Source organism: Lontra canadensis, unplaced genomic scaffold (assembly GCF_010015895.1).
Source record: "Lontra canadensis isolate GAN:19392208 unplaced genomic scaffold, GSC_riverotter_1.0 scaffold85, whole genome shotgun sequence".
Classification (NCBI taxonomy): domain Eukaryota; kingdom Metazoa; phylum Chordata; class Mammalia; order Carnivora; family Mustelidae; genus Lontra; species Lontra canadensis.
This window is the reverse complement of record NW_022631079.1, coordinates 8,693,164-8,721,113: the sequence shown is the minus strand read 5'-3', so window position 1 is coordinate 8,721,113 and position 27,950 is coordinate 8,693,164. Positions and strand designations below refer to the sequence as shown.

General features: G+C 45.4%; 1 protein-coding gene across 1 annotated transcript in view; it reads left to right on the top strand.

Moving 5' to 3' along the window:
* Nucleotides 1–27,950, top strand: part of LOC116882593 (contactin-associated protein-like 3) — a 151,556-nt gene that overhangs the window by 29,010 nt on the left and 94,596 nt on the right. The window contains exon 3 of the mRNA XM_032883114.1: nucleotides 3,869–4,062. Coding sequence (XP_032739005.1) covers nucleotides 3,869–4,062 — 194 coding nt within the window. The remainder of the gene's footprint in view (nucleotides 1–3,868; nucleotides 4,063–27,950) is intronic.

Sequence of the window (27,950 nt, the reverse complement as noted above, 5' to 3'; positions counted from 1 at the left end):
CTTCTCTCCTGCCCTTCCCACTCCTGCTGGGCCCTGTGTAGAACTCAGAGCTAATGAGGAAAGAACACCATTGCTGGATGTGATCCCCTCCCAGACAACAGAGTATTGATCGCGGGGGGACACTCCCCTTGGCAACAATTGTAGCAGAGCCACTTATGTGCTCAGCATAGACACTCTGAAGATGGGTAGGTCTGTTCACTTCCAACTAACCCACTTGACTTCTGCTCTGTGGGTACCTTTTCTCCCTCCAAATTCAAGTTAGTTAACACATAGTACAGTGTTAGTTTCAGGCTAGAGCTCAGTGATTCGTCATTGCAAATGACACCCAGGGCTCATCACGTCGCATGACCCCCTTTGTTCCCACCACCCTGCTACTCCATCCCCCGCCCACCTCCCCTTACCCCCACCCTGGTTTCCTGGAGTGAAGAGTCTCTTTTGGCTGCTCTCATGCTTGCTGAAGCTTGAAGAAAGCGTGAGGTTTGGTTCTTCGCCCCCGGGGTCATGTTCTTCTCTGCATAAAGCCAACGTTCACACGAGCACGTGTTCCGTGAGCACCAGGGGCTGTGGTCACTGTCATTGCCATTAGCGGACAGAGCAATTCAGGCCCCACTGAGAGTTTCCCAGCCAACCTTTCCTCTCCCCAAGGAAGTGTCCCTGCCACTGTCAGGGCCACCAAAGCGGGGGGCGGGCGGGGGAAGCAGTCACACAGGATTAACTAGAGACGGAAACCTTCCAACAGATCAATTTAAATACAGTCTGACTGGCGGTCAGCAGACAATCTTGAATAACTGAGGAACTGCAGGGAGATGTCTGTACAAGGGGTCGAGAGTGGAAGGGGGCCAAGCTTTCTTCCAACACCCTCACAGGAACCTCAAGTGCTGTATCTTTCTCATCGGCAGAGCAGGGACCATCAGGCCAGTCCTGCTTGCTGGGTGTGGGGCTTATGGGGTCCCACGTGGGGTCCCGGGCGAGGTCCTTGGCCCATCACGCATGCGTGACAGGTTTGACTTTCTTCACCATCTTACCTTTGTCTGGGAAGAAGTGCAGGCAACAGACCTTCAGTGATAAGGTCACCAGAAATCTCAGCGCCAGGGCTGTGGCCCCTCATGCACCTGGAAGCCGCGGTGGGGACGGCCGTTGTAACGGCAACTGTCATCCAGCACCCGGCAGCCCATGGGAGGGACGACACTGGGTGCTGCACATATCCTCCTGCCATGCCTCCCTCACTGCCGCAACACATAGCTAGCACACTGTCTCCAGGAGGGAGAAGGATGTTCTGTGTGGGGTGACCTTCCAGGCTCTGCAGTTTGCTCTATGCAGGTGGGGTCCCCAGATAGGTTTTCCTTGGTACACATTGTGACACTGTATTCAGGAAGGGGCAGAGGTGGGAGAGAGGCAGGTGACGGGGGCAGGGGATGCACACTCCCCCTGCACATCGGCCCTCAGCAGCGATCTGGGGGCACGGGGACCTTGTTAGCCTGCTGGAGCGAACCGCCCCTGGTATAGCGGATTCTGCCGTTCCATGCCTGTCGCTGCCTCAAGTTCATCAGATGGCTTGACGTGCATGCCAGAAGCATGTCCTCACCGCAGGTCAGGATGAGATGTTCAGGGTCGGTTACCTGTGGGTGGGGGAGGCTAGTTGGCAGGTAGGGAGTTGCACCTGTGGGAGAGGCCGGTCCCAGGGCAACATGCCGGTGGCATCGTGATCTGTTTACTGATTTGCTTCCCTGCACGGGTGACGCCATGCTGGTGATACTTCCTGGCCTCGAGAGAGGTGAAAATTTATGGGGAAAGATGGCAAATTCCAGCAAGGGTATCATCAGTACCTTCTACAGAACTCTGCTGTGAACTGGGATGAGCCCAGATGCAGAACATCAGTAGTCCCTCAGAGATCTAAAGTGATCTGTAGGAAATTTCGATGTGGAATCTCCACATTAAAACGATCTGCTAAATGCCAACACCTAATTTTTAAGGTTATTTTTGTGACAATTATAAAAATCATGCCTGGCTGATAAGAAATGTCCCTTGGACTGTGAGTGGCTCTCAGCTAGAATACAGAAGGACTTCGAGTCATCGGCTGTGAGCGGGGCCCTCGGACAAAGCAGCAGAACCAATCTTGTCACGAGAGGCAAGGAAGGGTAGAAGAACTGGTATGGGCTGAGGACCAGAGGAGACTCGATGTGTAAACAGCCTCGTGGTGCAGAGGAATGGGGTCAGTGGGGACACTGGGGAATCCAAATAACGTTTGTCATTGCATTAATTCTGCACCCGTGTAAATACCTTCATCCTGATAAAAGCCCCATGATGATGTAGGATGTTAACTTTGGGGGGAACCAGGTAAAAAGGAGACAAGAATCCCCTTTACCACATATGTATCTATTTGGGCAATTGGAAGTTATTTCAGAAGAAAAAGTTAAAAATGCATTATAGAACAACCCAAAATGCAGGACATTTTGGATTCTGGGTCAAAGAAAAAGGCATTGTGCTTGCCATATATTGAGAGGAAAATTTGGAACACTTGAACAAAGATTCAGTCTGGGAAATCTGGGTAGAAAGAAATGAGAAAGAATCTGGGTTCTCCTGAAGGCCGTGCTTGAACACTGTGGTGAAGGGAGGACGCGGTGAAGGGGAAGATGTCGTGAAGGGAGGACATGGTGAAGAGACGTCCGTGCCCACCCCCTGGGGACACCCCCAATCCTGATGCAAGCGCCCCACTTCCGTTTCCCTCCCAGCCATCCTGGGATCATGTCACACACTTCCTGACATACACCCAGCCCTACAGGCCTTAGCAAACCCAGTGCGGGGGTCTGTAAGATCCCCTCACGGGAAGATGGTCAATGTGGTCTAATGCGTTAGGCCTCATTATGAGAACCTCAAGTGAGGTGTCAGACGGTGGACAAAATTGTTTTCCAAAACCCCTCATATCATATTACGGGTGACTTCCATGACTCGTGTTTTCTGGACACAGATAATTGGCAAAATATCAGTTCCAGAAGGTGTTTCAAGCTTATTTTCCAGTTTTTTAATTACTTATTAATTTAAAACCAGAAACTTCAATGTGATGTCTAATTCCAATTTCAAAACCCACGTTTCTGGGACGTGGAAGAACAAAATATGTCCCAACACAGCCTCTGGGAGCCTACTCTGAGTCTGTGTCTCATCTGTTTCTCACTGGACATGACAAAGCCTCATGATTTCTGCTCTGCACCTGTTGTCTCGAAAACCTAGAACATCCTTGTTATTCGCTCGCTCTGTGTTCTCCCTCAAGCTCCTCGCTGCCCCTCAGGCTCTCCCTCCCTGCGCAGGAAAACCTTCACAACCACCCCTGCCGTTCTGCATTTCAGGTGGTTCTTCGAAATGCCTGTTTCTCACATGAACCTGTAAGTGTATCGAATGTCGGGTTTGCCATCACCACCCTTCCTATCCCGTCATTCGGTACGGTACTTCCTCATGCTGGGGTTCCAGAATTAAGCTTTTCTAGTTCTACCACGGTCTGCATGTTTTCCTTCAGGTCCAGCCAAAGGTATGTCATACATACAGGCCGGTGGAGACACCAGTCTCAAGCAGGGATGCGGTGACCTGGTGTTTGGTCAGCCCCCTGTTGCCTGGGACCGCTGGACACCCGAGAGTCAGGGTTATGACTGAGAAATCAGAGCAATTTATGAGGAATGTAGGATTCGTCTCTTCACTTAACCCATGGTTTTAAGTGTGTGTGTGTCTGTTGTGATCATGGGGGGGATATATGTTCTAGAATTTGGAATTCTGATTTTTGTAAGTTTTATTTATGATCTCTTTCTTCACAGGATAATGTAGGTCTTAATGATTTCTTTCCCTTTACTATTTTCTCCTGCTTCTGTTTCCCCTCAAGGGGCCGGTGGCTGGTCTCCACTTGCGTCAGATAAATACCAGTGGCTGCAGGTCGACCTTGGAGAGAGAATGGAGGTCACAGCTGTGGCCACGCAGGGAGGGTATGGGAGCTCCGACTGGGTGAGCAGCTATGTCCTCATGTTCAGTGACGGCGGGAGGAACTGGAAGCAGTACTGGCGAGAAGAAAGCATCTCGGTATGTTCCTTCCTGAGAGTCGTCTCTCGGTATGAGTTGTGCCAGTCACTGCCTGTTGCTGCGGATCTGTCAGACTGAGCACAGAGACAGAGCCCCCCCAAAGTACCTGAGCATGTTTTCAAGTGAATATAAGATGCGTGTGGCCCTGTATGATCTATGCGCTAAGTCAAACAGCCCTGTGCTGCAGTGAAACACTGAAAACGTCTCCCCGTTGTTCCTGGACGTAGTGTACAATCGAAGGGGTGAGGTCATGTGCAGCCTAGTGTAGTTTCCCTCCCAGAGCCTGGGAGTTGGTGTCAGTTGTTTAGCCAAGTAAATTCGTTCTTCCAAGTCCTCCGGTTAAGTGAGATTTCTGAAAGTGTCCAGACACTGACACACACATCATGGGCAGTCTCCGTTTGGACGACGGCATGCTGAGGGACACATGTCTGGCTCCAGCAGGAACCTGGGCACTTGTGTGGCCCCTTGTCATTCACCCAGGAAAGTACCCAAGGACAGTGGTCAGGAGACGTCTGGGCACTTGCTGCCCTCGGGATCCTCTGTGGCATTCCAGAATGATGTGTTTTGGCTGCCATCCCAGTCCCGCCTGGGCTCGGTTCCTAGAGCTCTGCCATCTTGTTCAGAGTTCCCCCACGGTGCCTCTGCTGGTGGTTTCTCTCTGGTGGGAGTGAGATGCAGACAGGCCCAGCGGTTCCCTCCAGGTTTGGATGCCAGCAAAGAGAGCTGCTGAGCATTGGGAAAACCCATTGCCTGCCTCATCCCAGGCTGGGGACTTGCTCAGCATCTTGGGTCATCTTGGTTCAGGAAGATGCAAAGACGGCCATCCTAGAAGTCTCTGGTTTTCTGAGGCCCTTGTCTAGACAGAGTGTCTCTGAGCTCAGTTCTCTCTCTTTCTGGCTTTCATATCCTTTCTCTCTGAAGCCACTGTCTTAGGAAATCCTCCTTTCCAGCCCTTATACCTCCTGTTCTCTGGATCACTGCAAACCTGGAGCCTGATTCTGAGGAACTACTGTGGGCCAAGCATGAATCAGAAGAATCAAGAGATTAGGAAAGGGGACACGGGGGAGAGGCAGCTGGAAGTTCCTGGCTCCATCACCACAGGCAGAGCCTCAGACCCCTGCCACTTGACTGCCAGTCTCTCCACAGCTCCCCAGCAGGGGGCTGGACAGCACCCCAGAGCCAAGGCTCTCCATTCAATTCCATGTCATTTTCAAATCTGATTTTAAGTTTTTCCTTCACACTTTGTGGCTGAATGTGCTTCAGTTTTGCTTTCTGCTTCTTACTCCTGATGTTAGCATTGTGACTCCCAAGTTACACTTTTTTTTTTTTATTAGACATTTTATGTTGTTTGCAGAAGGTGGATTTTGTTATCTCGGTCCTGCTTAGCTTATCGGGCACCCTCTGGAGATGATCCACTGCTTTGCATTCCCTAAGAAGCCCAGTGGGGACAGGCCCACAGACAGCTTTCTGGGAGAGGCTGCTACCCGTTCTTGGGGCAGGGGGCTGTTTCAGTCAGACCTGGCTGCTCAGCTGTACACCCTGCCCCCATGCAAATCATAAGGGGGTGGGAGGGGAAGCCTCTGCTTTTGTCCTAATGGAGTCATGGATTGTTAACTTCCTGTGTTTCACTGCTCTGTTTGGATTAATGAGTCAGAGTTCATTACCCTGAAGATGAAAGGTGTTGGTGGTAGCTACATCTAGGTGAAGAGACTAGGCATTCTGAGCACCTGGGGGGCTCAGGTGGTGAAGCATCTGCCTTCAGCTCAGGTAATGATCCTGGGGTCCTGGGATCAAGCCCCGCCTTGGGCTCCCTGCTCAGCGGGGCGGCTGCTTCTCACTCTCTCCTGTCCTTTCTCATGTGCTCTCTCTTCAATGTATGCACATGCATTCTCTCTCTCAAATAAATTAATAAAATCTTAAAAAACAAAACCAAAAAGAAACACCAGAGTGGGCATATTGGGGCCCTCACCATGTGAAGTTGGTGGTGGGTATATTCCCACTGTGTGAGGACAGGTGAGAAATTGTGCCAAGCGTCCTGCCACTCTGTGACTCCAAACGAGGCATGATGGCAAGTGGGTCCCATGTCACTGCCATGATGTTGGGGGTGGGCATGGTGGTGATGCACAGGGTGACTAGGAGATCTGCACTGGGGGGTGGGGTTGGGTGGGGTTCCCCATCACCCCAGGGAGTGTATGTGCAGGAATTGGGTTTCTCACTGCATCACAAATCAGGCTGGGTCTCATTCACATTAATGAAAGTGAACTTTTTGTTTAAATATTTCTGATTGTGGTAAAAGAGACATAACATAGAAGTTAACTTTGTAACTAGTTTTAAGTAGACGGGTCAATGGCATTAGCATTTTCACACTGTGGTCCCTCCAGAATCCTTGCCATCTTGCCGAACTGAAACTCGCTGCCCTCTAGATACTAATTCCCCATCCTGCCCTTTCTCCAGACCCTGGCAACTGCCGTTCCACTTTCTGTCTCCATGAATTTGACTCATCCGGGCACCTCATCTAAGTGGTGTCATACCATTTTGGTCCTTCCATGACGGGCAGATCTCATCTAGCATAATGTCCTCTAGATCGATCAGTGCTGGGGCGTGTGTCGAATTGTGAAGAATGTTTTACAGCATGTATATGCCAGTTCTGCTCATCTCCTCTCCTGAGGGATCTGTGGACTCTTCCACCTTTTGGCTGTAGTGAATAAAGTTGCTGTGAATTTGGATAAACAAATACCTTTGAGACCTTGCTTTCAGTTCTTTTGGGTGTATACCAACAAGTGCAATTCCTGGATTCTGTGGCAATTCTGTTTTTAAGTTTTTGAGGAGATGGCTGCTTTGCTGTGTTACATTCCCACCAGTGCACCACGGCTCCAACTCATGCTCATCAACACATCTTATTTCCCATAAAAAAAAAAATAGCCAAAGGGTGGGAAGTGGTGTCTCACTGTAGTTTTGATTTGCATTCCCCTGATGACTTCTGAAGTTGAGCATCTTTTCATATGTTCATTGGACATTTGTATATTTTCTTTGGATAAATGTCTATTGAAGTACTTTGTGCATTTTAAAATCAAGGCGTTTGATTTTTTGGTTGCTGGGATGTACAAAGTTCTTTATATATTCCGGATATGAACCCCTAATCAGAGAGAGAATTTGCAGATATTTTCTGTCATTCATGAGTTGCCATTTCACTCTGCTGATGGCATTCTTTGAAGCACAAAAGTTTTAAATTTTGATGTATTTGAATTTATCTATTTTATCTTATGTTGTCTGTGCTTTTAGTGTCCTATCCAAGAAATCATCATCAAATTTAATGTGATAAATCTTTTGTCCTCTTTTTCTTCCCTAAGAGTTTTTATAGCCCTAGGTCTTATGCTGAGTACTTTGATTCATTGCGAGTTAGTTTTTGTATACAGAATAAGGTGAAGGTCCATTTTTATTCCTTTGCATACCGTTATCCAATTTTCCTAGCCTCAGTTGTTGGAAAACTGTCCTTTCCCTGTTGAGTAATCCTGGCACCCATGTTGAAAATTATTTGTAGATCCCTTTGCAAAGCATTAACATCTTAAAAATACCAAGGTTTCCAAAACATGAACATGGTATAGCCTTCCAGTTATAAGTGTATTCTTTCATTTCTTTCAGCAGCATTTCATAGTTTCCAGTGTACAACTCTACTACCTCTTGGTTAAGATTATTCCAATGTATTTTATTCTTCTTGATGCTGTTACACAGGAAATTGTTTTCTTAGTTTCCTTTTTAAATTATTCATTGCTGGGGTATTGAATTGCAGCAGATTTCTGTATGTTGATTTTGGTCAACTATCGTTATTGTTTTCCTGGAATCTTCAGGGTTTTCTACATATAAGATCATGCCATCTGCAAACAGAGATAATTTTACTTATTTCGTTCCAATTCGGATTTCCTCTCATGCCTAATGGTTCTGGCTTGTACTTCCAGTATTATGTTTAGTAGAAGTGACAAAATCTCGCATCCCTGAATTGTTCCTGATCTTAGCGGAAAAGCTTGTAACCTTTCGCTGTGGGGTATGAGGCTCACTGTCGGTTTTTCATATATGGCTCTTATTATGTTGACATAGTTTCTTCTATTCGTAGTCTGTTGAGTGCTTTTATCATGAAAACGTGCTGAATGTTGCCAAGTGCTTTTTCTGCATCAGTTGAGATGATCATGTGACTTACCCTTCCTTTCCTAATGTGACCTATGACACTGATTGTTTCTTGTATATTGACTCATTCTTGCATTCCAGGAATCCATTGCACTTGGTAATGGTGCATAATCCTTTTCATATGCTACCAAATTCAGTTTGCTAGTATTTTGTTGATGATTCTTGCACTGGTCTTAATCAGGGATGTTGGTTGGTAGTTGTTTTTACTTGTAGTATCTCCGGATTATGGAGTAATGCTGGCCTCATTGAATGAGTCAGGGAGTTCTCTCTCCTGTTCATATTTCTGGAAATGTTTAAGAGGATTGGTGTTGGCTCTTCTTTAAATATTTGGTAGAAATCACCAGTGAGGCCATCAAGTCCGATGTTTTTCTTTGTAAGGAGACCTGTAGCCTTACTTGTTATGGATCTGTTCATATTTTCTATTTCTTTTTGGGTTAGTCTTGGTGAAATTTCATATTTCTGGGAATTAATCCATTTCATCTCAGTTATTCAATTTGTTACAATACAGTGTTCACAGTATTCTCTTATGATCCTTCCCTATCTATAAAATCTGTCGTAATGGCCAACTTTCATTGTTGCCTTTAGCTGTTTGAGTATTCTCTCTTTTTTTAATTAGTCGGTGTCGCTAACAACTTGTCAGTTTTTGATTTTTGAAGACTCAACTCTTGATTTTGTGGATTTTCTCTGTTTCTACTCTCTATTATGCTTATCTTGTTTTGTTTATCGTATTTTTATTCTCTATTTTGCTAATTTTTATTATTTTTTTCCTCTGCTGCTTTTGATTTCATTTCTTCTTCTTTTTTTCTAGTTCCTTATGGTGTAAAGTTAGGTTGCTGACTTGGAGATATTTCTTCCTTTTCAATGTTAGCATTGATAGTTATAAATTTCCCTATTAGCACTTCTTTTGCTACATCCCATAAGTTTTGCTAGGTTGTGGTTTTATTCCCATTTGTCTCAATAAATTTTCACATTTCCTTTGTGATTTATTCCTTGACTCATTTGTTGTTTAAGGTAATTTTCAATTTCCACGTATTTGTAGATTTTCCAGTTTTCCTTCTGAAACCTTTCTGGTTTCATTTTATTTTGATCAGAAAAGATATTTTTCATGATCCCCATCTTTCTAAATTTTTTAAGACTTGTTTTATGGGCTAACATCTGTTCTAAACTGGAGATTGTTCCATGTCTTTTCGAGAAAGATGTGTATTCTACTCTTGTGGGTTGGAGTAGTTTGTAAATCTCTATTGTGACCAATTGGCTTATAGTCTTGTTGAGGTCCCCTAATTTTTACTGATCTTCTGTCTGATGATTCTGTTTGTTATTGAAAATGTGGTATTGAAGTCTCCTTCTTTTATTCTAGATCAATCTATTTCTCCCTTCAGTTCTGTCAGTTTGATATGTAGGTGCTCTGATGTTGGCTGCACATTTATTTATAATTCTTATATCCTCTTGGTGAATAGACCTCTTATCATTGAATAATGTTCTTCTTCATTGCTTGAAACACTTCTTGCCTTAGTCTGTTTTATCTGATATTAGTATACCCAACCCTGGTCTTTTGGTTACTAATTGCATGGAATATCTTGTTCTATCCTTTTTACTTCCAAATCTATGTTTGTGTCCTTACATCTAAAATGAGTATGTTATAAAGAGAATAAAGTTGGATCCTGGGTTTTTTTGTTTTGTTTTTTGTTTTAGTTTTTTGGTATCATTCCGCCAATATAGGCCTTTTGATTGGGGAACTTAATTCACTTACATTTAAAGTGGTTACTGGTAGGATGGCCTACTATTGGCATTTTGTTGTTTGTTGTCCTTATGTCTTAACTGTTTTGTTCCTCCTTTATTGTCTTCTTTTGAATTTAATTTTTTTACTCATTTTGATTTATACATTTTGATTTAATTTTCATTTCCTTTTCTGTAAATTCCATAAATATTTTCTTTGTGATTTCTATGGGGACTGCATATAATATCTTAAAGTTATAATAATCTGTTGTTACCTGATATTTAACTTTATTGCATGCAACACCCCTTCTTTTCACCGTTCTACCCACACCTTATTATTTATTTATTTATTCACCTACACTTTACCTTACTGATGTCACAAATTACATCTTTATATATTTTGTACTTAGTAACATAGGTTTATAATTATTATATATAGTTAAACATATATTCATGGCTATTTGTTGTAAATCTTGTAAAAGAATAAAAAGTCGATTTATGTATATGTATTTCAGTAATTTCTCAATAAAAGTGGAAAGGAGTAACAATTTAAAAGTACAATAATACTTTGCTAGTTTTTGTATTTGTCCATGTGTTTGTCTCTCCTGGAGAATCTGATATTTTCATATGGCTTTGAGTTGCCATCTAGCATCTTTAACTCCAACTGGATAGACTTTCTTTAGCATTTCTTGAATGGCAGATCTAGTGGTAATGGACATTTTCGGTTTCTGTTGTTGATCTGGGAATGTCTTTCTTTCTCACTCATTTTTGCAGGACATTTGCCTAATGTTGAATTCTCCATGACTTGCCTTTTTGCCTGAGGAACCCACTGATAGTTTTACAGAGGCTGCCCTGTATATGATGAGCCGCTCTTCTTTTGGTGTGGGTCTGTTTGTGTTTATCCTATGGCATTTGTTAAGCTTGTATTGCTATATCCATGGCTTTCCTCAGACTTGTGAAATGCATGGCCATTATTTCTCGCAGTAACTTCTCTGCTGTTTTCTCTGTCATTTCTCCCCTGCATGTCCCATAATGTCTATATTGGTCAGCTTGATGTTCTCCCATCATAAGTCTCTCAGGCTCTGTTCACTGTTCTTCCTTTTTTTCTCGTTTTACTCCTCTGTCTCAAATGTCTGTTTCAAATGACCTATTTTCAAGTTCGCTGAGCCTTTCTTTCTGTTTGCCTTTGCTATTGAACCCCTTAAATGATTTTATTTAAATTCAGTTTTGTATTTTTCACCTCCAAAATTTCCATTTGATTGTTTCTAATAATTCCAAATTCTTTGTAGATATTCTCATTTTGCGCATATATTTTCTCAATTTCCTTTAGTTCTTTTGTCCATGTTTTCCTTTAGCCTTTAGAGCATATTTAAGGCAATTGTTTTAAAGCCTTTCTCTAGTAAGTCCAAAGCCAATCTTTCTTTAGGGATGGTTTCTGGAGATGTATTTTGTTCCTTTGAATGAGCCACATTGTACTTCTTCTTTGTACGCCTTGTGATCTTCTGTTGAAAACTGGATATTTTTAAAAACAGCCCCCTCTCCCAGGCTTTGCATGCTGGCTTCATGCACGGGAGACTCTCGCTAATCAGCTTGGCATGCATTTTTCTCATGCCTTTCTTGTCCCTCGATCTGAGCACGTGCTCTCTTCCCAGGTCTCTCATGGATATGGCTGCTTTTAATGCCTTCTTCTCTGTTAGGCTCATGCCCTTTCTCATTTTAGGGATGTTAGCTGTTCTATTGTATTCCTCAATCAGTAATCACTTGCCCCAGATGTCTGTGTCTGTAATTACGTTTTGGACGGTTTTCACAAGTCATACCTGCTGCTTCCAGTGACTTTCCACTTCTGTGGTGTGAGCCACTTTTGGTTGTCTGAACTCTTGTTGAGTGTCCCAAGACCAGTCCCTCAGGTATCCCCTAGACAGGTTAGAAATCAAAAGGCTGCAGATCAGTCCACTCTGCTGTCTCTGGCTTGCAGAGGGCACTAGGTTGTGGCGACCACTCTGCTCAAGCTGTTCTGCCCAGCACGGTCATGGCATTTCCTGCCCTGCCACATGAGGCTCATTCTTGACTGGGCACTCACTTGGTTGCTGTGCCTCTTTGGCCATTACCATAGTTCCCATATGTTATTTTGGTCAGTCTCTAGTTGTGTATTTGGTGTTTCTGTGGAGGGTACAGGCCTGGAGTTTTCTTATGTGTCTTCTTGCTGACATCACTCTCCTGAATTTTTAAGTAAGTTTTTAAAATACCCAGTCTATTTCAAAATGTGCTGGTACATACATGTTCACGTTCTGTTATTTGTATCTGACAGTTTCCATATTTTTAAAATGAAAACACAGTGTTAGTGGGTTCTAGTCACTTGTGGAAGAAGAGGTCTTTACCCTGCCAGCCTGATATGTGTGATGCCTAAGAGGACCTTTAAACTGCATGGGGATAGGGTCACTTTTACAGAGACCGAGTGACCGCCATATAAGTGGAGAGGCTCCTCCTTGCACACAGATCTGCTTTCTGCACTGAGGGCTAGTATCCTTCTCTCCAGATGCTGCTGGAAACACACCACATGTCTGGACGCTCACAGCATGAAAGGGCACTGACAAGTCTCCTGGGTACCAGGGACCATCCCACTGGTGCTCAGGTTATGACAGTTACTGTAATAACACGCCGGTGACCAATCAGCCTTCCCTCATCAGGGGAGGTTTGTGGGCAGTGTGTGACACTGACAGAGAGCTGGAGTCCCAGCTGGGACCAGCACTCAGACAGGCTCCTCACCTGTCCCTGCCAACCTACAGCAGTGTCCTGTGTGCCTCTATTGTTGGCTCTGCAAAGCCCCTTCGCCCTTCCCTCCTCCAGCCCATTTTCAGGCACCCGCACTTCCCGTTTCCTAACAGATGTTTCCCAAGGGCCAGCTGGATGTGACCGTCACCCAGAGGGGAAGCAGTGCCATCTTGGGGACTCACTAAATGACCACTTCTGTGGGGCATATTCTCACAGCCCAGGGACCCTAACAAGTGCAGCAGAGAGGCCACTGGCAAAGAAATGACAGGTCCACAGGCCCCCTCTCAGGGCCCTCTCCAGGGCACCCCCTCCAGAGGAAGGAGGGACAGCCCCCTCTCCGACCTCAGGTTAGGGAGGGTCAAGGACCATAGATCCACATGAGTCTCTCAGGGCACCGGCCCTCCCCGCAGGGATCCCTGGGGGAGCTGTATCCACACGAGGAGATGGGGACCCTGCTCCTGGCGGCCCCCACCCACGCCTAGCTAGTGACTGGAACTCTGCCTGATGCTGACTTCATGGCTGGTGCTTGGAAAAGAAGGGAAACCTGACAACAACTAAAGCGAGGCTGGGCACCAGGAGGCAAACCAGCTTGCAACCTTCCAAGAACTGGTCTCACTCCATTTGACTCAGTCCTGATCACTAATTAGCTCTATTTCAGATACAGTCTGTAAAGATATTCCCAGCCCAGGTTCCCAGCAGCCCCACTCCCCTCCACAACTCCAGGCCCTGCGGGGTCATCCCACTGAAGCATGTGTGGGTCTGTGCCCTGAAGCCTTGCCTGGGGACTACGGTTGCCCTTCCTGGCTCAGACACTCAGGACCCCTCACAGTGCGGCATCCTGACCTGGCTTGCAGGCTCGTCTCCCAGCCAGCCCGTGTCCTAAATGTCCTCCCGTGTCCCGGAGGCAGCCTGCCAGCTCCCCGCAGCCTCCTTCCAGCTCGGCGTCTTCCCTGCAGGTGTGCCCTGCCCCAGTCATCTCTGCTCTGGTGGCCTCAGTCTAAACTCTGTGCCATGAAAACCCAGCATCCACCTCCTCCTCCTCCAGAGAGCACTCCCTGACTTCCGACCAACGCACCTGCTGCATTTCCCCATGGACCCTGGGCTCTGGGGTTCCCGATCTGGTGGTGCTGGTTCCCGCCCACAGCACCAGCCTGGGCAGCCCTGAGAGCCTGGCTCCAGCCCCTTGCACTTGGTGTCCAGTGTGTTTCCTCACCAGTCAGTCATAGGAATCTTGTAAGGAAAGTATTTACTGCATTTCCAGGTGAAAGCAGCTGTCATCTCATAGAAAATAACCTTTTTAAATGATTCCCTATGTATAGAGCACATCGTAGTTCTATCACTGGTGGGTGGGCAGGGCTGATGTAAAATATTTTACAGGATTCCTAGTGTCTAGTCACCAGAATGATGATGGAAGGCAAGGACAGCTATGACAGCTTCTGCACAATAATTTTGAATTCACAAAACCCATTCACTGTAAGACTGAAAAGTCGTGTGTGACATAAGCCTATGGTGATATCCACAAGCACATTGTTCCGGGTCCCCTGTCCTTAGATCCTCTCTGCATGGGTTAGCCTTTCAGCTGCATTCAGGACTTCTGAACTGCTCATGCTACAATATCCCATAGCTTTAAAGTTCATCTCATTTAGTAAATTGGGGCTTAAAAATCACACTTGAATAAATACTGAGCAAAGGTCAAACTAACTCTTTTCTTAATCATAAAAAGATAATATCAGGAACTCTGTCCTTTTTGTAAAGCATTCCAAAATTATATGTTATATTACGTTTACTTAGTACACACTGTCTTTTTAAAATCAGTCGTAGATAGTGATCTGAGGGACTGGCCCACTCAGACAGAGCTGCATAGCCTCCTGTGCTAGATGTCCTGACATCTTCTGATTCATGTTTTAAGAAGTTTCTTAGTGTTTTAAGAGACTGTGGTAGAAATATGACTTCTTCTGTCTCAATCATTTGTCATGCAAGGTCCTCCTTCTAGTGTATTTCACACAAAGGGAATTGACAAGTCATAAGCCATGGCTGAGGGTCATGAGAATGGGGTCAGTCATGAGCAGGGAAGCAAGGATTTGGGGCAGAGAATAACTGAGCTGTTGTGATCCACTGTGCAGGAAACAGGCTCTCTGAGTTCATCAGGCATCTAGGATGTAGGAACCTTCTAGAAGTCTGGCTTAGTGAATCACTTAGCTTTCCCAGACCACATGTATTTAAAATGAAGATTCTGTTTTCTGCCAATACCATTGTGTTGTGTGTGGGGGACGTTAGTCCCCCTTGTGGGGTCTTTAAGGAACATTCCAGTGTGGTTGTGGAAATCACGTGCAGGAAAGCTAAGAAATGACCGGACTTGTTACGATCACAGGTGCTAGGGTGGGAGGTACAACCAGCACTCCTTGCTGTTGGCCACACGGCAGGTGGGTCCAGGAGGTGACCGTATCCAGTAGGTGCAGACCTTAACCACTGAGAACCCCTGGCAGGTTCCTATATTCTGGGTTGGGATGGCCACAAAGCCTTGAGGGGATTTCACTGGTATGTTTGGAGTCCCTGGGTCACAGACAGGGGAGGGGGAGTTGGGGACCTTGTGACAGGAGCCAACCTGACCACCCTGGTGGGCCCAGGAGGGGGCTCACAGCCTCTGCCTGGCGATGTTGAGTCATCAGGGAGAGAGGAAATGCTAACAATTTACAATCAGTCTTCATCCTTTATTCCCATTTTCAACCTTATTTTCCTTCTCAGGTAAGAAAACCAAGACTCTGGTACTGCCTGGGACAGTTCCAAAATATATAAACAGTCTTTCATCACCTGAAACCAATAGAGAGGAAATATTTCAGTTCATTAATGGTGACGTGGAACTGAGATTTGTGCATTCTGTTGAGGCTCAGGGGTGCGTGGTGTCCACCGGGCCCTGGACCCTAGCTCCTGGCCACCTTTCAGACTCCTTGGTGCATCTGTTACTCTCTGAAAGAAAAGGACACTGCACCTTTTTTTGTTGTTGTTGTTCCTGCCTTTACCTCTTTCTACCTACCTGGCCTGGTACCACAAATCATTGGCCATGGTATTTGTGTGCTTTCTCTCAGTTTACAAATCACAAGCACCCCTTCCTTGCTCCATGGTGGGGGCTAGCCAGGGAGTCACTGTCCCCTCAATTTTGCATGGAAAGAGTGGAAGTCCAAGAAGAGTCAACGATTTGCGCATGGACGCTGCAGGAGAGTGGAGCTCTGCATTAGAGCTACTGAACAGATACTGTTTTCTTCCCTGGTCCGCCACTGCCTCACTAAGATTACATGTATGTCACATGTGTGCAGAAGGCTCTTATAACCCTCGTTTGCATCAGCCACCACTGCGTCCTGGGAGTGGGTGGCCAGGAGCTGAGGTGGGGTGCTGCCCGGCAAGGGGGGCAGGGAGCCCAGGGAAACAGTGCTAAGTGTTCTCACTGCCCTTGATATTCCCTGTTACTACCCTGGGCCATGGTAGGACTCTGTGGGCAGATCATGTGGTCTCCAGGGCTCTCCCAGTGGGTCCAGCTGAGACGCCAGGATCCCAGAACACAGACCCCCAGGAGTCTGGTAAACTGTTGGCGGCACAGAACAGGGCAAGTAAGCCCAGTGATGGAACGGCGGAGCCCCCACAGAAGCAGCAGAACATGTCAGCAGCTCCTCTGGGCTTAAGTGAACCTTCGAGAAACAGGCATCGAGTGGAAAACACCACCCTTGTATCAGGACACCCAAGCACACTTACATCCCTTTCAGTGCACAGCGTTCTCAAGAACACAAACTAAAAGGATTCGAGGTATGAGAAAGGAATGAGAGAATTATATCTTTTAATATTTCCACAATATTTGAAGTGGGTTCATAGAGTGAATAAAAGTAGTCAAAGTATTTTTTCTAAATCACTGCTTAAGCAGCTCTAAACACTTAGAAGAAAAACAGCCCAGGATGGAAATATAACAGAGACTGCACACATTCATGAATCTCTCTGACCCCTAACAAGCTTAGCTTGGGATGCATGGAGTGTTTCCTACGTTAGAAGCGTAATTATAAGTCATTAAAATGCCCACTTGATCACAGTACAGGACATTTTTATGGCTTCACTTGAATGCTCACTTAAGAATTTTCTCTGAAATGTACTCAGAGCAGAGACAGTTAAACAATAAAAGTGAGGTATTGTAAGACCATAATACTAACTCAGGAATAGTTGGGGTAGAAACCACTGCCCCGGCTCAGTCTTTCCGCATGTCACGTTTGTTTGTTTGTTTGTTTGTTTGTTTTTTGAGGGGGTGGTAAGTTTTGAATGAAGGAAAGATGGTCTTTCAATGCTCACGGGAAGGAGTGCCAGAATTTTCTGCCTTCCTTTCCATGCAGAGCAGGCCTGTGAGGGACTAAGCTGTACCTTTCTCCTCCAGATGTCCCTGGCTGCTTCTGATGTGGAATCTTGGCTCTCTCTGCTGTCCTTTAAACTCCTGGACATTGGTGAAATCTTGTCATGGGGTCTTTCTTTTAGTCAGAGTTTGTAGGGCTTCTGAGCCCATTCGTCTGAACCCTCCACATCCTGACAGGGTAGTTGAAGGCATGAGACAGATGAAGGATTGACTTAGACAGTCACTCAGCACCCTAGTGTCGATGTTTCTTCCTTGGCGTTTCCCCTGAGAATTCCTACTTAGTGTTTCCATGACGCAGCAGTCCTATTTGGTAGGAAAACCGAGGTGTATGTGTAGATAAAACCTCCTGTCAGTAAGTACATTCCTCCCAGCACATGCCCTAGTGTGGGGGACATTATTCCAGAAACCTCCCACCCTCAGTCTCAGGGGCAGGCCTCTCGGGGGATGACCCCTTGGCCAAGAAACTTTCCAGACCTCAACCTCTGTTTTTCTTTCTTTCCATAAAAAACAGCCTGATTAACCGTAACACACAGGGTCATAGCATGGATTTCTTGAGATCCTGCTTATGAAAAATATCACGTTTAGTGTCCTGGAAACAGTCAGATCTCAGCACAGGTGAGCCCTTTTCTTTAATTGTCTGTCTGTTTGGTTCAAGCCAGCAAAGAGGCTGATGGGGGGTCCTCTTCCAGGCTCCATGCCGACTCTGGCTGTTTGACAAATACATTTGGATGAAGAAACGAAGGAGAAAACCTGACTTAAAAGAATGCCACGAAAGGGTGGTTCCATTTCGAAAGGGACTTACTTCTCCAGATTGAAAAGCCTTTACAACTCATGGTAAATCAAAAGTTCGAGGCCTCGCTGGCCCTTGGGCTCTGTGGGAAAAATAGGAGGGATGTTTTGAAAGGCAGTGACCACTTCTAGGACTTTTCAAATCCCACATCATAGTTCTCCATGATTGCAAAGTCGACGTCGTTTATGTGTATCGTCCTTCTCTGTAGCTGATCGACTGCAGGGCTCTGCTCGTCTGCGTAAGCCTCAGGTGCGAGGCTTCAATCACTAATTCGCTGTCTTGCTTTCTTAGCATTTACATGAATGAGATAAATCTTTGCTTGTATTCATTTGTAGAAAATATGATGTATTATATTGGCATTTCTGAAATGTTTGTAGGAAAGGTTTGTGATAAAACGTGGGAAGATCCACTCTCCTAGATGAGGGAGAACTTTCTTGTAAAGCTTTGTCTAATGTCTGTGAAATAATCCAGAAGAGAGGTGGCAACAAGCAACCTTGCTTTACAAAGCAGACAACAGCAACAACCTTTCCCGCTCTTCATCAGTTACATGGATTGATTCCTGGGAAGGTGGGAGTGGTTAGGGTGTGGTTAGAGGAGGGGTTAGAGGAGTGGTTGGAGGAGGGGTTAGGGGAGGGGTTAGGGGAGGGGATATTGGGCGTGGTTAGGGGAGTGGTTAGAAGAGGGGTTTGGGGAGAGGTTAGAGGAGGGGTTAGGGGAGTGGTTAGGGGAGGGGTTAAAGGAGGGGTTAGGGTTGTGAGCGAGGTGCTCTAAGCCAAGGTCCTGACTCAGGGCTTCATGAGGAGGAAACCCTACACAAGCACAGAACATCACCATCATTACCATTTTGTGAATACTTCGGTAACGTATTTTCTCCTCTCTTGCATACTTGAAAGTTAGTTCAAAAATCTCAGGGGCACCTGGCTGGCTCAGTGGATTAAGGCACTAACTCAGTTTCAACTCAGGTCATGATCTCAGGTCCTGAGTTTCGGCGGCCTGGGCTCACCACTGGGTGGGGAGTCTGCTTGTCCTCCTCCCTCCCTCCTTTGCTCCTCCCCCTCTGCCCCTTCCCACCAATAGATAGAGTCTAAAAAACAAAATTTTTAGTTTATGTAAATATCATGAAATTTTAGAAACCGATGGTCTTCCATTACATAAGTGGCCAAACACCATCGGAAATGGATTGCGAGGATGCGTAGTAAAGCTCCTCTCTCACTGGGGGAGGCGAGGTCCGTAGTGGTGTGCACACAAGCTTCCGGAGGAGAACCTCATCATAGGAGTCGGCAGTGCAGGATGCCTGCCCTCAGGGCGCCCTCCCCACTCCCCTGTTCGCACCGGGGCGTTCATGGCCCCTGCCATGGTGTTTGTCACAGCCCAACAGCAACAGTTGCTGGGCATCTCTCAGTATGGGATGGGCTTGGTCTCTGGGTGTTTCTGAGAAGGCCTTGCTGCCTACAAAATTGATGATAGTCAGTAGAAGTAACATGATTAGCAGTGAGTGCTGCTGTTCTTTTACAGGCACAGAGTGGCTAAGGAGATGGTCCAGGATCTCAGGTAGTGGCTGACAGTGAGCCAAAGTGATTGAAGATCGCAAGGAGGTTTGGATTGAGGTGGCTCTGAGATGTCTCTAGTGGTCGGATCTCAAAGGGCTTTGGAGTCCGACAGCCCTGGGAGGAACCCTGCTCTGCCTCTGGCCAGCAGACCTCGGGGAAGCCAGTTTTTGTCCTCTGTGCAGAGTAAAGAACAGGCATGGCCCCATGGGGTGAGGGGGGGGAGCTCATGGTGAGGACACGGGGAGGGGCTCCAAGTAGGGGGACCCTCTCTGAACCCTGAACTGGCATTAAGAAGATTTTAACCTGAAGGCATTGGCGAACAGCTGCAGAAAGAAGCCTTCAAGGTGCTAATGTGACTCAAAGCAGCCGCTTCTGAGAGGTGAGGCAGCTGTGAGTCCCTTCCTCGAGGTGGATCCAATCCCAGGAGAGAGACTGAGATAAACCCACCCTAAATCCTTGCCACATCCTCTGTTCATGGTGCAGAAAAAGAAAAACCGCTTTCACCTGCATAAACAAATCTTGCCCCATCTCTGGTTCATTCTCCCTAAAACCCATTTGTCTTTCCTAAAGCAACTACTTTGTTCTTCCCTTACGAACCCTGCCTCCTCCCTCTTCCCCTGCTAAATGAGGTCTAATTAGCCTCCAGCTTCAGCCCTGAGCTAGCTTCTCCTCTCCCATTTGTATGAACACACTTCTTCTCCTGTTCATCTGCCTCGCGTCAGTTGTGTCTAGGGCCCTCTCCAAGAGATGGGAAGTCCTCCCTGACACTAGCAGGAGCTCAGACTATAATGTCATCACCCCCTGTGTCTCTGGAATCCCAGATTCTAGTTTAGTCTGCATATCTAAAGAGTCTAAAACATACCCTGAGATTATAAATGAGATCGTCAAGCATACTGAAATACAGAGGTAAACATTTTGAAATGGAAAAGATCTGAGTTGTACACAGAACATAATGCAGATTTCTTCCAAATCTCTGAAAATTTTATGTAGGTGGAAATTTTACTGCAGAGACAAACTGTGGAGACCGAATACGTTGAGTAGAATATAGCGCCACAAAACTTACATTGAGCAAATGCAGTGTGTAGGTAATGAGAGGCATGCTTTCTTATCACGCCACGTGTTGAATAAAAATGAGTGCTAAGCAGTTTACTAACGTGACTTCACTTGATCCGGCTTAAGTGATTAAACCAAACATGAGCTCCTGATAGGTCTTTCTGAAGATTGGGACCTGGGTGGATCTCTCCTCCCTGCTTCCCTTTTGGAGGAGAAAGGAGGAGGGATCTATCCAGGTATCAGGGACTGGTGTTTTGTGGATCCAGCTTGCTTTCCTGCTGGGGGGAGGCATGAGCAGTATTTGCTAATTATTTCCCCCAGTGCCTGGGATATCAGCTGGAGCTTCTCTAGAACCTGGTTAGTGATGGGAAGGATTCTGTGGTAGAGGGATGGCCCCTGTTGTGCCTTAGCCGGGGACTTCATGTCTGCCTGTCCCTAATCACGGGGATCCCTACCAGAAAATCTGGAAAAAAAAAAAAAAGGTGGGAAGCAGTAAACCATAAACAATGGCTAACTGGGGACAGGGAGAGGGCAGGAAGAGTGGCTTCTGCGTGTTAAGCTGTTCTGCACTACTTGACTTTTCTAGCCAAGCCATTTATGTTCCTCATTTATTTTCCATGTCAACAGGAGTTTTCTTGCTAGTGAGAACACAGACCACATTTTGTTTTTTCTTGGTATTTTTTTATTAAGAAACTGTGTAACATTTAAAAATAAATTAAAAAATAATTTGGATTCATGCATTAACAAAAGCAAACAAAAGAGAACAACATAACAGACCAATATAGTCAAATGTACAAATGTTTGCATAGCGGCTTGAATGAAGTAAAGTGTTTAGTCCTATGCCTTTTTCCCTACATGTTCTCAGAAGTCTGCAGGGAGATGAACTTCAACTTTCCATCTAGAACTGTGAGGTGTTTGAGTTTTTGCTCTATTTGCAACAAGTTCGCCTTCCTCTTTCCTGAATGTGGGAGGAGATGGGAGACTCCTGGGTCAGAGATGGGGAGCGTGGGACTGACTTGGTTATTGGCAGGCAACATTGCATCCTGGCCTTGGTTCCCCTTGACCCTACGTCACACGTGTGTCATGTGAGTGTGTGTCATGCCCAGGTGGATGTCTGCACACTCAGGGGCTTATGTTACAAGAGTCCAGGAACCTGAGTCTTTTGTGCAGGAAGCATGCCTGCCCTTCGCCTGGAAGGAAAAAAAAAGATCTTACAGGGCTGCTTTCTATATACATGTCCTTGCAAGACAGTTCAGAAGAAAAGACAGTCAGGGCTTCACTCTGTAAGATGTGCAGAAATGGGAGAAACCTATGGAGAATTGTCTTCCCTCTGCTCTGGCCCCCACAGCCTTTTATCGTCCCTGGAAAATGGTGAGTCAACGTGGCAAAGGACTTACTTCATACTCACTTCAACTTACTTCTCAGATACGTATTTCTTTTATCCTATTTTAAGCACAATTCTTGTGTCAGAATTAATTCTGAACTCATAGTGACCCTAATCATTTTTGTTTAACAGTATTGGTAACTCAAATTTAAAATGCTAAGAAAAGAGCTTCTTGGGGGGCAAAGGGTTTCTAAAATGACCAAAACAACTTTAGATAGACAATTAGTTGAAAAACAGCTATTTGATCTTGATACAATTTTTAACTTATTTGGTTAAATCCTATATAAATTAACACTTCCTTTGAATGCAAAGTTGTGCCTACCACTCAGAAGTGACTCTGGTTTTTTGTATGTATGACAGCAGAATCTTGGGAGGGTGAGTGTGTTTCCCTTATAAACAGTCTAGGATAAATCCAAATATCTATTGGAGAAGAAAATTTTGAAAACCATTTCATTCGGAACTTTCATTTCAGAATTTCATTTCGGAAAACATTTTCATTCTACTACTGCAGGATTGTTTGCTTGTTCCCCTGTATTAAAATGGGCCATTTGCCTCTTAAAAATATATATTTATTTAAAGTTTATTTACTGAGCAACTTATTTAATAAACCCCAGGTGGGGCTTGAACTCAAGACCCTGAGATCAAGAGTTGCACACTCCTCTGCCTGAGCTGGCCAGGCACCTGGCAGTTAGCCTCTTGAAAGAAATGGGAAGCCACAGAGAAGGTTTCAGAAGTATTTTTTTAGTTGCCCAGTGGTATTCAGTCTCCCTCAGAAGGTATTTAAAAATGGGGAGTTTTTGCTCAAGACATCTAATGCTGGTGTGAAGTCCCCCCCCCCAATTTATTGTGCTGCAGTTGACGTGTGACAACTGGGTACTCCCTGGGTACTCACGGGATCTTCCTTCCATGTGCACGTTCCCTGGGGTCTCTGTGTGTCCAGATTTCCTCTTGTAACGACCCAGGCTCGTCAGATAAGGACTCACTCCAATGGCCTCATTTTGCCTTGATCACCTCTTTATAGACCCTGTCTCCAAACAGTCACATTCGGAAGTATGGGGGGTTCAGGCTGCCACATATGAATTAGGGGTGAGGGACACAATTTAGCCCATCACAGCAAGTTATATGGGTTCCCTACTTTAAATATATTTTTTTAAAATTATTTATTTGACAGACAGAGATCACAAGTAGGCAGAGAGGCAGGCAGAGAGAGAGGAGGAAGCAGATGCCTGTGGAACAGAGAACCCGACATGGGGCTCGATCCCTGGACCCTGGGATCATGACCTGAGCCGAAGGCAGAGGCTTTAACCCACTGAACCACCCCAAGGTGCCCCAAGTTCCCTAATTTATAAAGTATTTTAATGTTGAATTAAATACATATGGTATCTCTTCACGTCGCGGGTACTTCTCGATGAGAAATCTTCTAACTTTTGTACAAATAACCCATTTGATATATCATTATTTTGAACATATGCAGGAGGCTACGAGGATCATGCTGTTCTGCCAATAATGTGAGTTGTTAAAGAATGCCCCCAAACTCTGCCTGGACTCAAGTTAATATTTAAGTCAAGTTATATATTTAATTCTTCTCATTCAATTAACTTATTTAATTCCTTCAAGTTGCTGATAGGAGAGGCACACTATGAAACACTCATTTGAGGCATTTCTCATAACACTAACAACACCTCATTTTGTTCTTTGGTGTCACTCTTCAAATACTGAAAGCTAATTCGGTTTCCAGAAAATAAGCTTGTGCCACGTATCAAACCACACACCTTTTTTTTGCGATGTTCTGGTATTGTTTTCAATAACCATACATTGCTTTTAAAGTATGATTTTTTTTCTATTGGAAATATTTTTTCTGGCTTTTTCTCTACTTTCAACCTCTTTGCCAACACCGGTGGGCCTTCCAGATAGCTTATAAAATGTATTTCTCCTGATCACGTAAGAAGATAGGGAAGGGAGGAGCATTGTGAAACCCTACTGGTTTTTTTACAGACTCAGAAACCGGTCTTGTCTTTTCTGCTGGGTTCGTATTTCAAGAAGGTAAAACTAAGCAGTAAAGGCCTACAACTTCTCAACGTGTTTTAAAAATACTTCATTTCAATAATATTTTGGATATGTTTACATTATCCTTTTATACAGCTGAGATTACAAAAGCACATTAAAGAAGAGCAGCATTCGGGACCCTGTTTCCTGCACCTGTTTTGGCCTTGGGATGCGGATGAGTCCAGGGCCAGGCACTATGGGTTTCTGGTAGGTGTAGCTGTGCTCAGTCACAGGGTGGGTTCCCTCTCCAGGTAGGGGAAGGTGCTGGGACCCAGAGACATGGTCATCTCTTTTTGCTCAGTCACTGGTTTGACTGTGTGACTTGCTTCCACTGAGTCTGTGAAAGAAACCAGGATATGCTTACTAAGTGCACAATTTTTCCAACACACTGAGATTGTCACATCAGAAGATGCTCATCAGGCACCTGTCTGGTTGTTTTAAGTGAGAAGGGAGATTATTCGTTCACTTTCTAGGACACTGTTGAAGTCAACTCATCTGCACGAGTTAAACTCTAGCGCTCACCACGCATGAAGCGCCTGGCTGACTGACATCTAAGGGGTCAGGCCCTCCCTCCAGGTCATACTTCTGACATCCCAGTCTGGCTCACTCAGTAAAATGACAGGAAATAATTTTAGTACGTCCTTTCATGGTCCGTGAGCCTCTGGAAATAATGGGGACAAAATATTATTTTTAATAGTAACAGTAATTATTATTATTCCCCCATTGCTCATGAAGAAGCTGAGATGTGGGGAGAGTTAAGCATCTTGCCCAAGACCATCATGGCCCCGTAATTAAAATGGCCAGAATTAGAGCTTGGGGATTCTTGCACACTCTCTTGATCTTGGCAACATCCTTCCTCCTACCTCAGAGGTTTTAAAATAAAATGAACAGCGGTGAGTGAATAATGAAGCTCGGATTTCCTAGGGGCCCGCAGTAGAGGCTTAATATTTATTTATTTTTAAAATCACCAAGACCTGTTTCTATAGGCAATACCGCTTGTGTTTGGAAAGAAGGCATTGGTATAAAAGCCGACCTTAGGACACAGATATTTCAAACCCTGAAATGACTAATACATATAGGCATCTTGAGGTCATTTGTTGACTCCAATGTGGAATTGTGATGACTCAGTTTACAACTGAGTCCATGGCTCCGCGGAAGTCTCCCAATGATCCCTTCTCCGGATTTATAGTCTACTAACATAGACTGCTAACTCAATCAGTGCAGAGTTGGCAGCTTTTCAGAAATGTCACCGATTCCTAAAACAAATTATCTCAGAAACGTGTTTCTAGCACGTGAGCGGAGCCCAAGCCATGGACTCGGGTTACCTTCAACTTAACTAACGTGGAAACGGAAGACTTCATCAGACATCGTCTGCTCCTAATAGTGGACAAAGGATTCAATGTGATGCCTTTAAAGTGACCGGATATTGAGTCCGTGTCCAGAGAAGTGTCCCTGGTGATCAGTCATGGGGAGAGTCTCGTCGGTGTGTTTCTTAATGCTAGCGAGCCAAGAGGGATGCCAGAAAGACAGGCCCATGGAACTCCTCCCACTAACTCATCAAAATCGTAAGAGAGGTTTTCTTGTTCTTACTTTACACATGAAAATGCTGGCTTCCCCGAGGTCACTCCTATCATGAGAGATGGGGAAGATGGGGTTTTCATCTTCCCACTTACTAGAACACAGAGCGGTCCTTCGTTCATCTTCCCATTTACTAGAACACAGAGTGGGCCTTTGTTCCTGCAAGTCTGTGTGGCCTGTTCACCCAGATCTGTTCTGGAAAAGCAAAGCAAAAATACATACGGCAAAGAACAGATCACACTACCTCTTAAGAGATAAACACTAGCTTCACCAAAATATATGGGATCATTTCAGTAATGAGCCCTGAAATTGAAAGTGACATGCTAGTAGGGATCCGTCTTGTGCCAAAGTCATTTCATTTAACTTCTGTATCTTTAAAGAAATGCATAGATTGATTTCTACCCAGTCTCTGTGGACTGGTGATAGTTCTTTGTAAGACAAAATAATGTGGTCCCTTAAAATTAGAATGAATTATCATGGTCACACAGCTGTTCACACATACATACATATGTTCCAATTTCTGAATGTAATTAAAATCGTGTGTGACAAATGCTTCGTATACAGATTCTCAGAAGTTTTAAAGAGTGCCTTCTGAATCTCCTCTTTTCATAAACTATTAAGACATTATTGCCACTTGAAATATTCCTTAAATAGTATTCTGTCTAAATTCCATTAAAACAGCACTAGAAATTCCTTTTGCTCTATGGCATTGCCATCACACAGTCTGAATGAAGGTGTCCAGAATTCACCTTCCACGGACAAAGTGCTTCAGAAGGAAGTAATGATATCCAAGGAAAATAAAACAATTTGTTCAAATACCTTTCCTAGTTTTTGTCAGTTACCCTCAGATAAACATGGACTTCAGTTCTGAGGTTGAATTGTAACCTTGGCATCACAGTGAATGTGGGAGCCGACATTGATCTGCACGTCTCAGGTCTTGAACCCGAGACAGAGTTTAAGGAACATGATGCAGAGTTGGACAGATGAGCAGCCTCTGCCAGATGCGCCTGCCATAACCAAAATGGCAGCCAAGGCCATGTCCACAGTGGCTGGTGCTTGTGGACCACCTACCTCCAGGCAGGTGTGGGAACATGATTGTCAGGTATTATCGCATGTAATAGCTCCTCAACTTTCAGAGTTCGCTGGACCAAGCTGGTTTTGTGGATGAAGGCAGTGGGTCTGGGAGCCTGTAATAACAGTTAGGAGTGTGTGCTGGACAGTGGTGATGTTGGTACAAAGCAACTCCTACCCATGCCAGCTTGCAATTCTTGCAGGAAGCTGGGGGCAGGGAGGGCATGTTCCTGACTTCCCATTCAGAGCATGGAGGCAATGGAGAGGGTTTGCCTGCTCTTGGTGTAACGGTTGCCAACCCTTGAAGAACAGATGACACTGGACAAAGATGGCGCTTCCACTGAGCAAGAGAGAGAGGCCAGAGGGCTTCCCAGATGATGTTTCATTCACTAGCCAAGAGGAAGTGTTATAGGGTTTGAGACTGGCCCTGATACCACATTTGAGTTTTCTGTGTGTGTTCTTGGTTCCGTCTGTTCCTACCTGCTTGTCATGGCTTACAAGCCCGAGTAGTGCTTGGGCTTGGTTTGGTTGGGTTTGGATGTTAAGCCAGGTCTAGGATTTCACAAAGCAAAACGACAGGATGGGCATTCTTTTTGGCCCAACTACGAGCTTTGCTCCCGTGCGGCGTGAGTATGTCTGACCCTTTTAACTGCAGTGGGAGGTGGAGTGTGTCCTTCTGGTGTAAGTGAGCATGAGAAAGGGTCAAGTCTTCTGTTCCCTCATTTTATTACTACTATATGAAGGAGAATATCTTTGGCCCTCTGGATGATAAAACTTGGAGAGATCAAAGAATGCAGAACTTGAACTTTTGACAGGGGGTTCCAAAAAACTGATAGCATTGAGGTAGATGTACCAGTTGACATGGGTTTTTAGAAGAGACGCACCATAGCTGGGGCTCTGTTTGTTTTCAGAGCATAGACCAGTAAGGTCCTTGGATGGGGCATCATTTTCCGCTAAGATGCTGTGTTACAATTGGAAAACCTTAGGCTGTTATGGCTTTGCTGTTGCATAGGTCCTCTGGGAAAACAGATGGACAATCTGAGGAAGAGTCGATGGAATCAGTTTTAAAAGGGGGTGTACATTGTCGGGGGCAGACACCGAAATGCCCAGAGCAGGAAGAGCCCGTCGAAATCCTGGTGCGAAGGAGGCTAGCGGAGGTTCTGGGGCCCAGGTGGCAGGACAGAGGAGCCCAGCGTCTCAGGGGACTTCATAGGCACACACCAGCTTCTGGAAGATCGCTGTTCGGGAGTTAATGCTAAGGTAGGCAGGACCGTGGGGGTGAGGGGAGTGGATTCGCCGACAGAGGTAACTAAGTCCATGTCATCGGAAGCCCACCCACCTTTTTCTTCCCGGACGCAA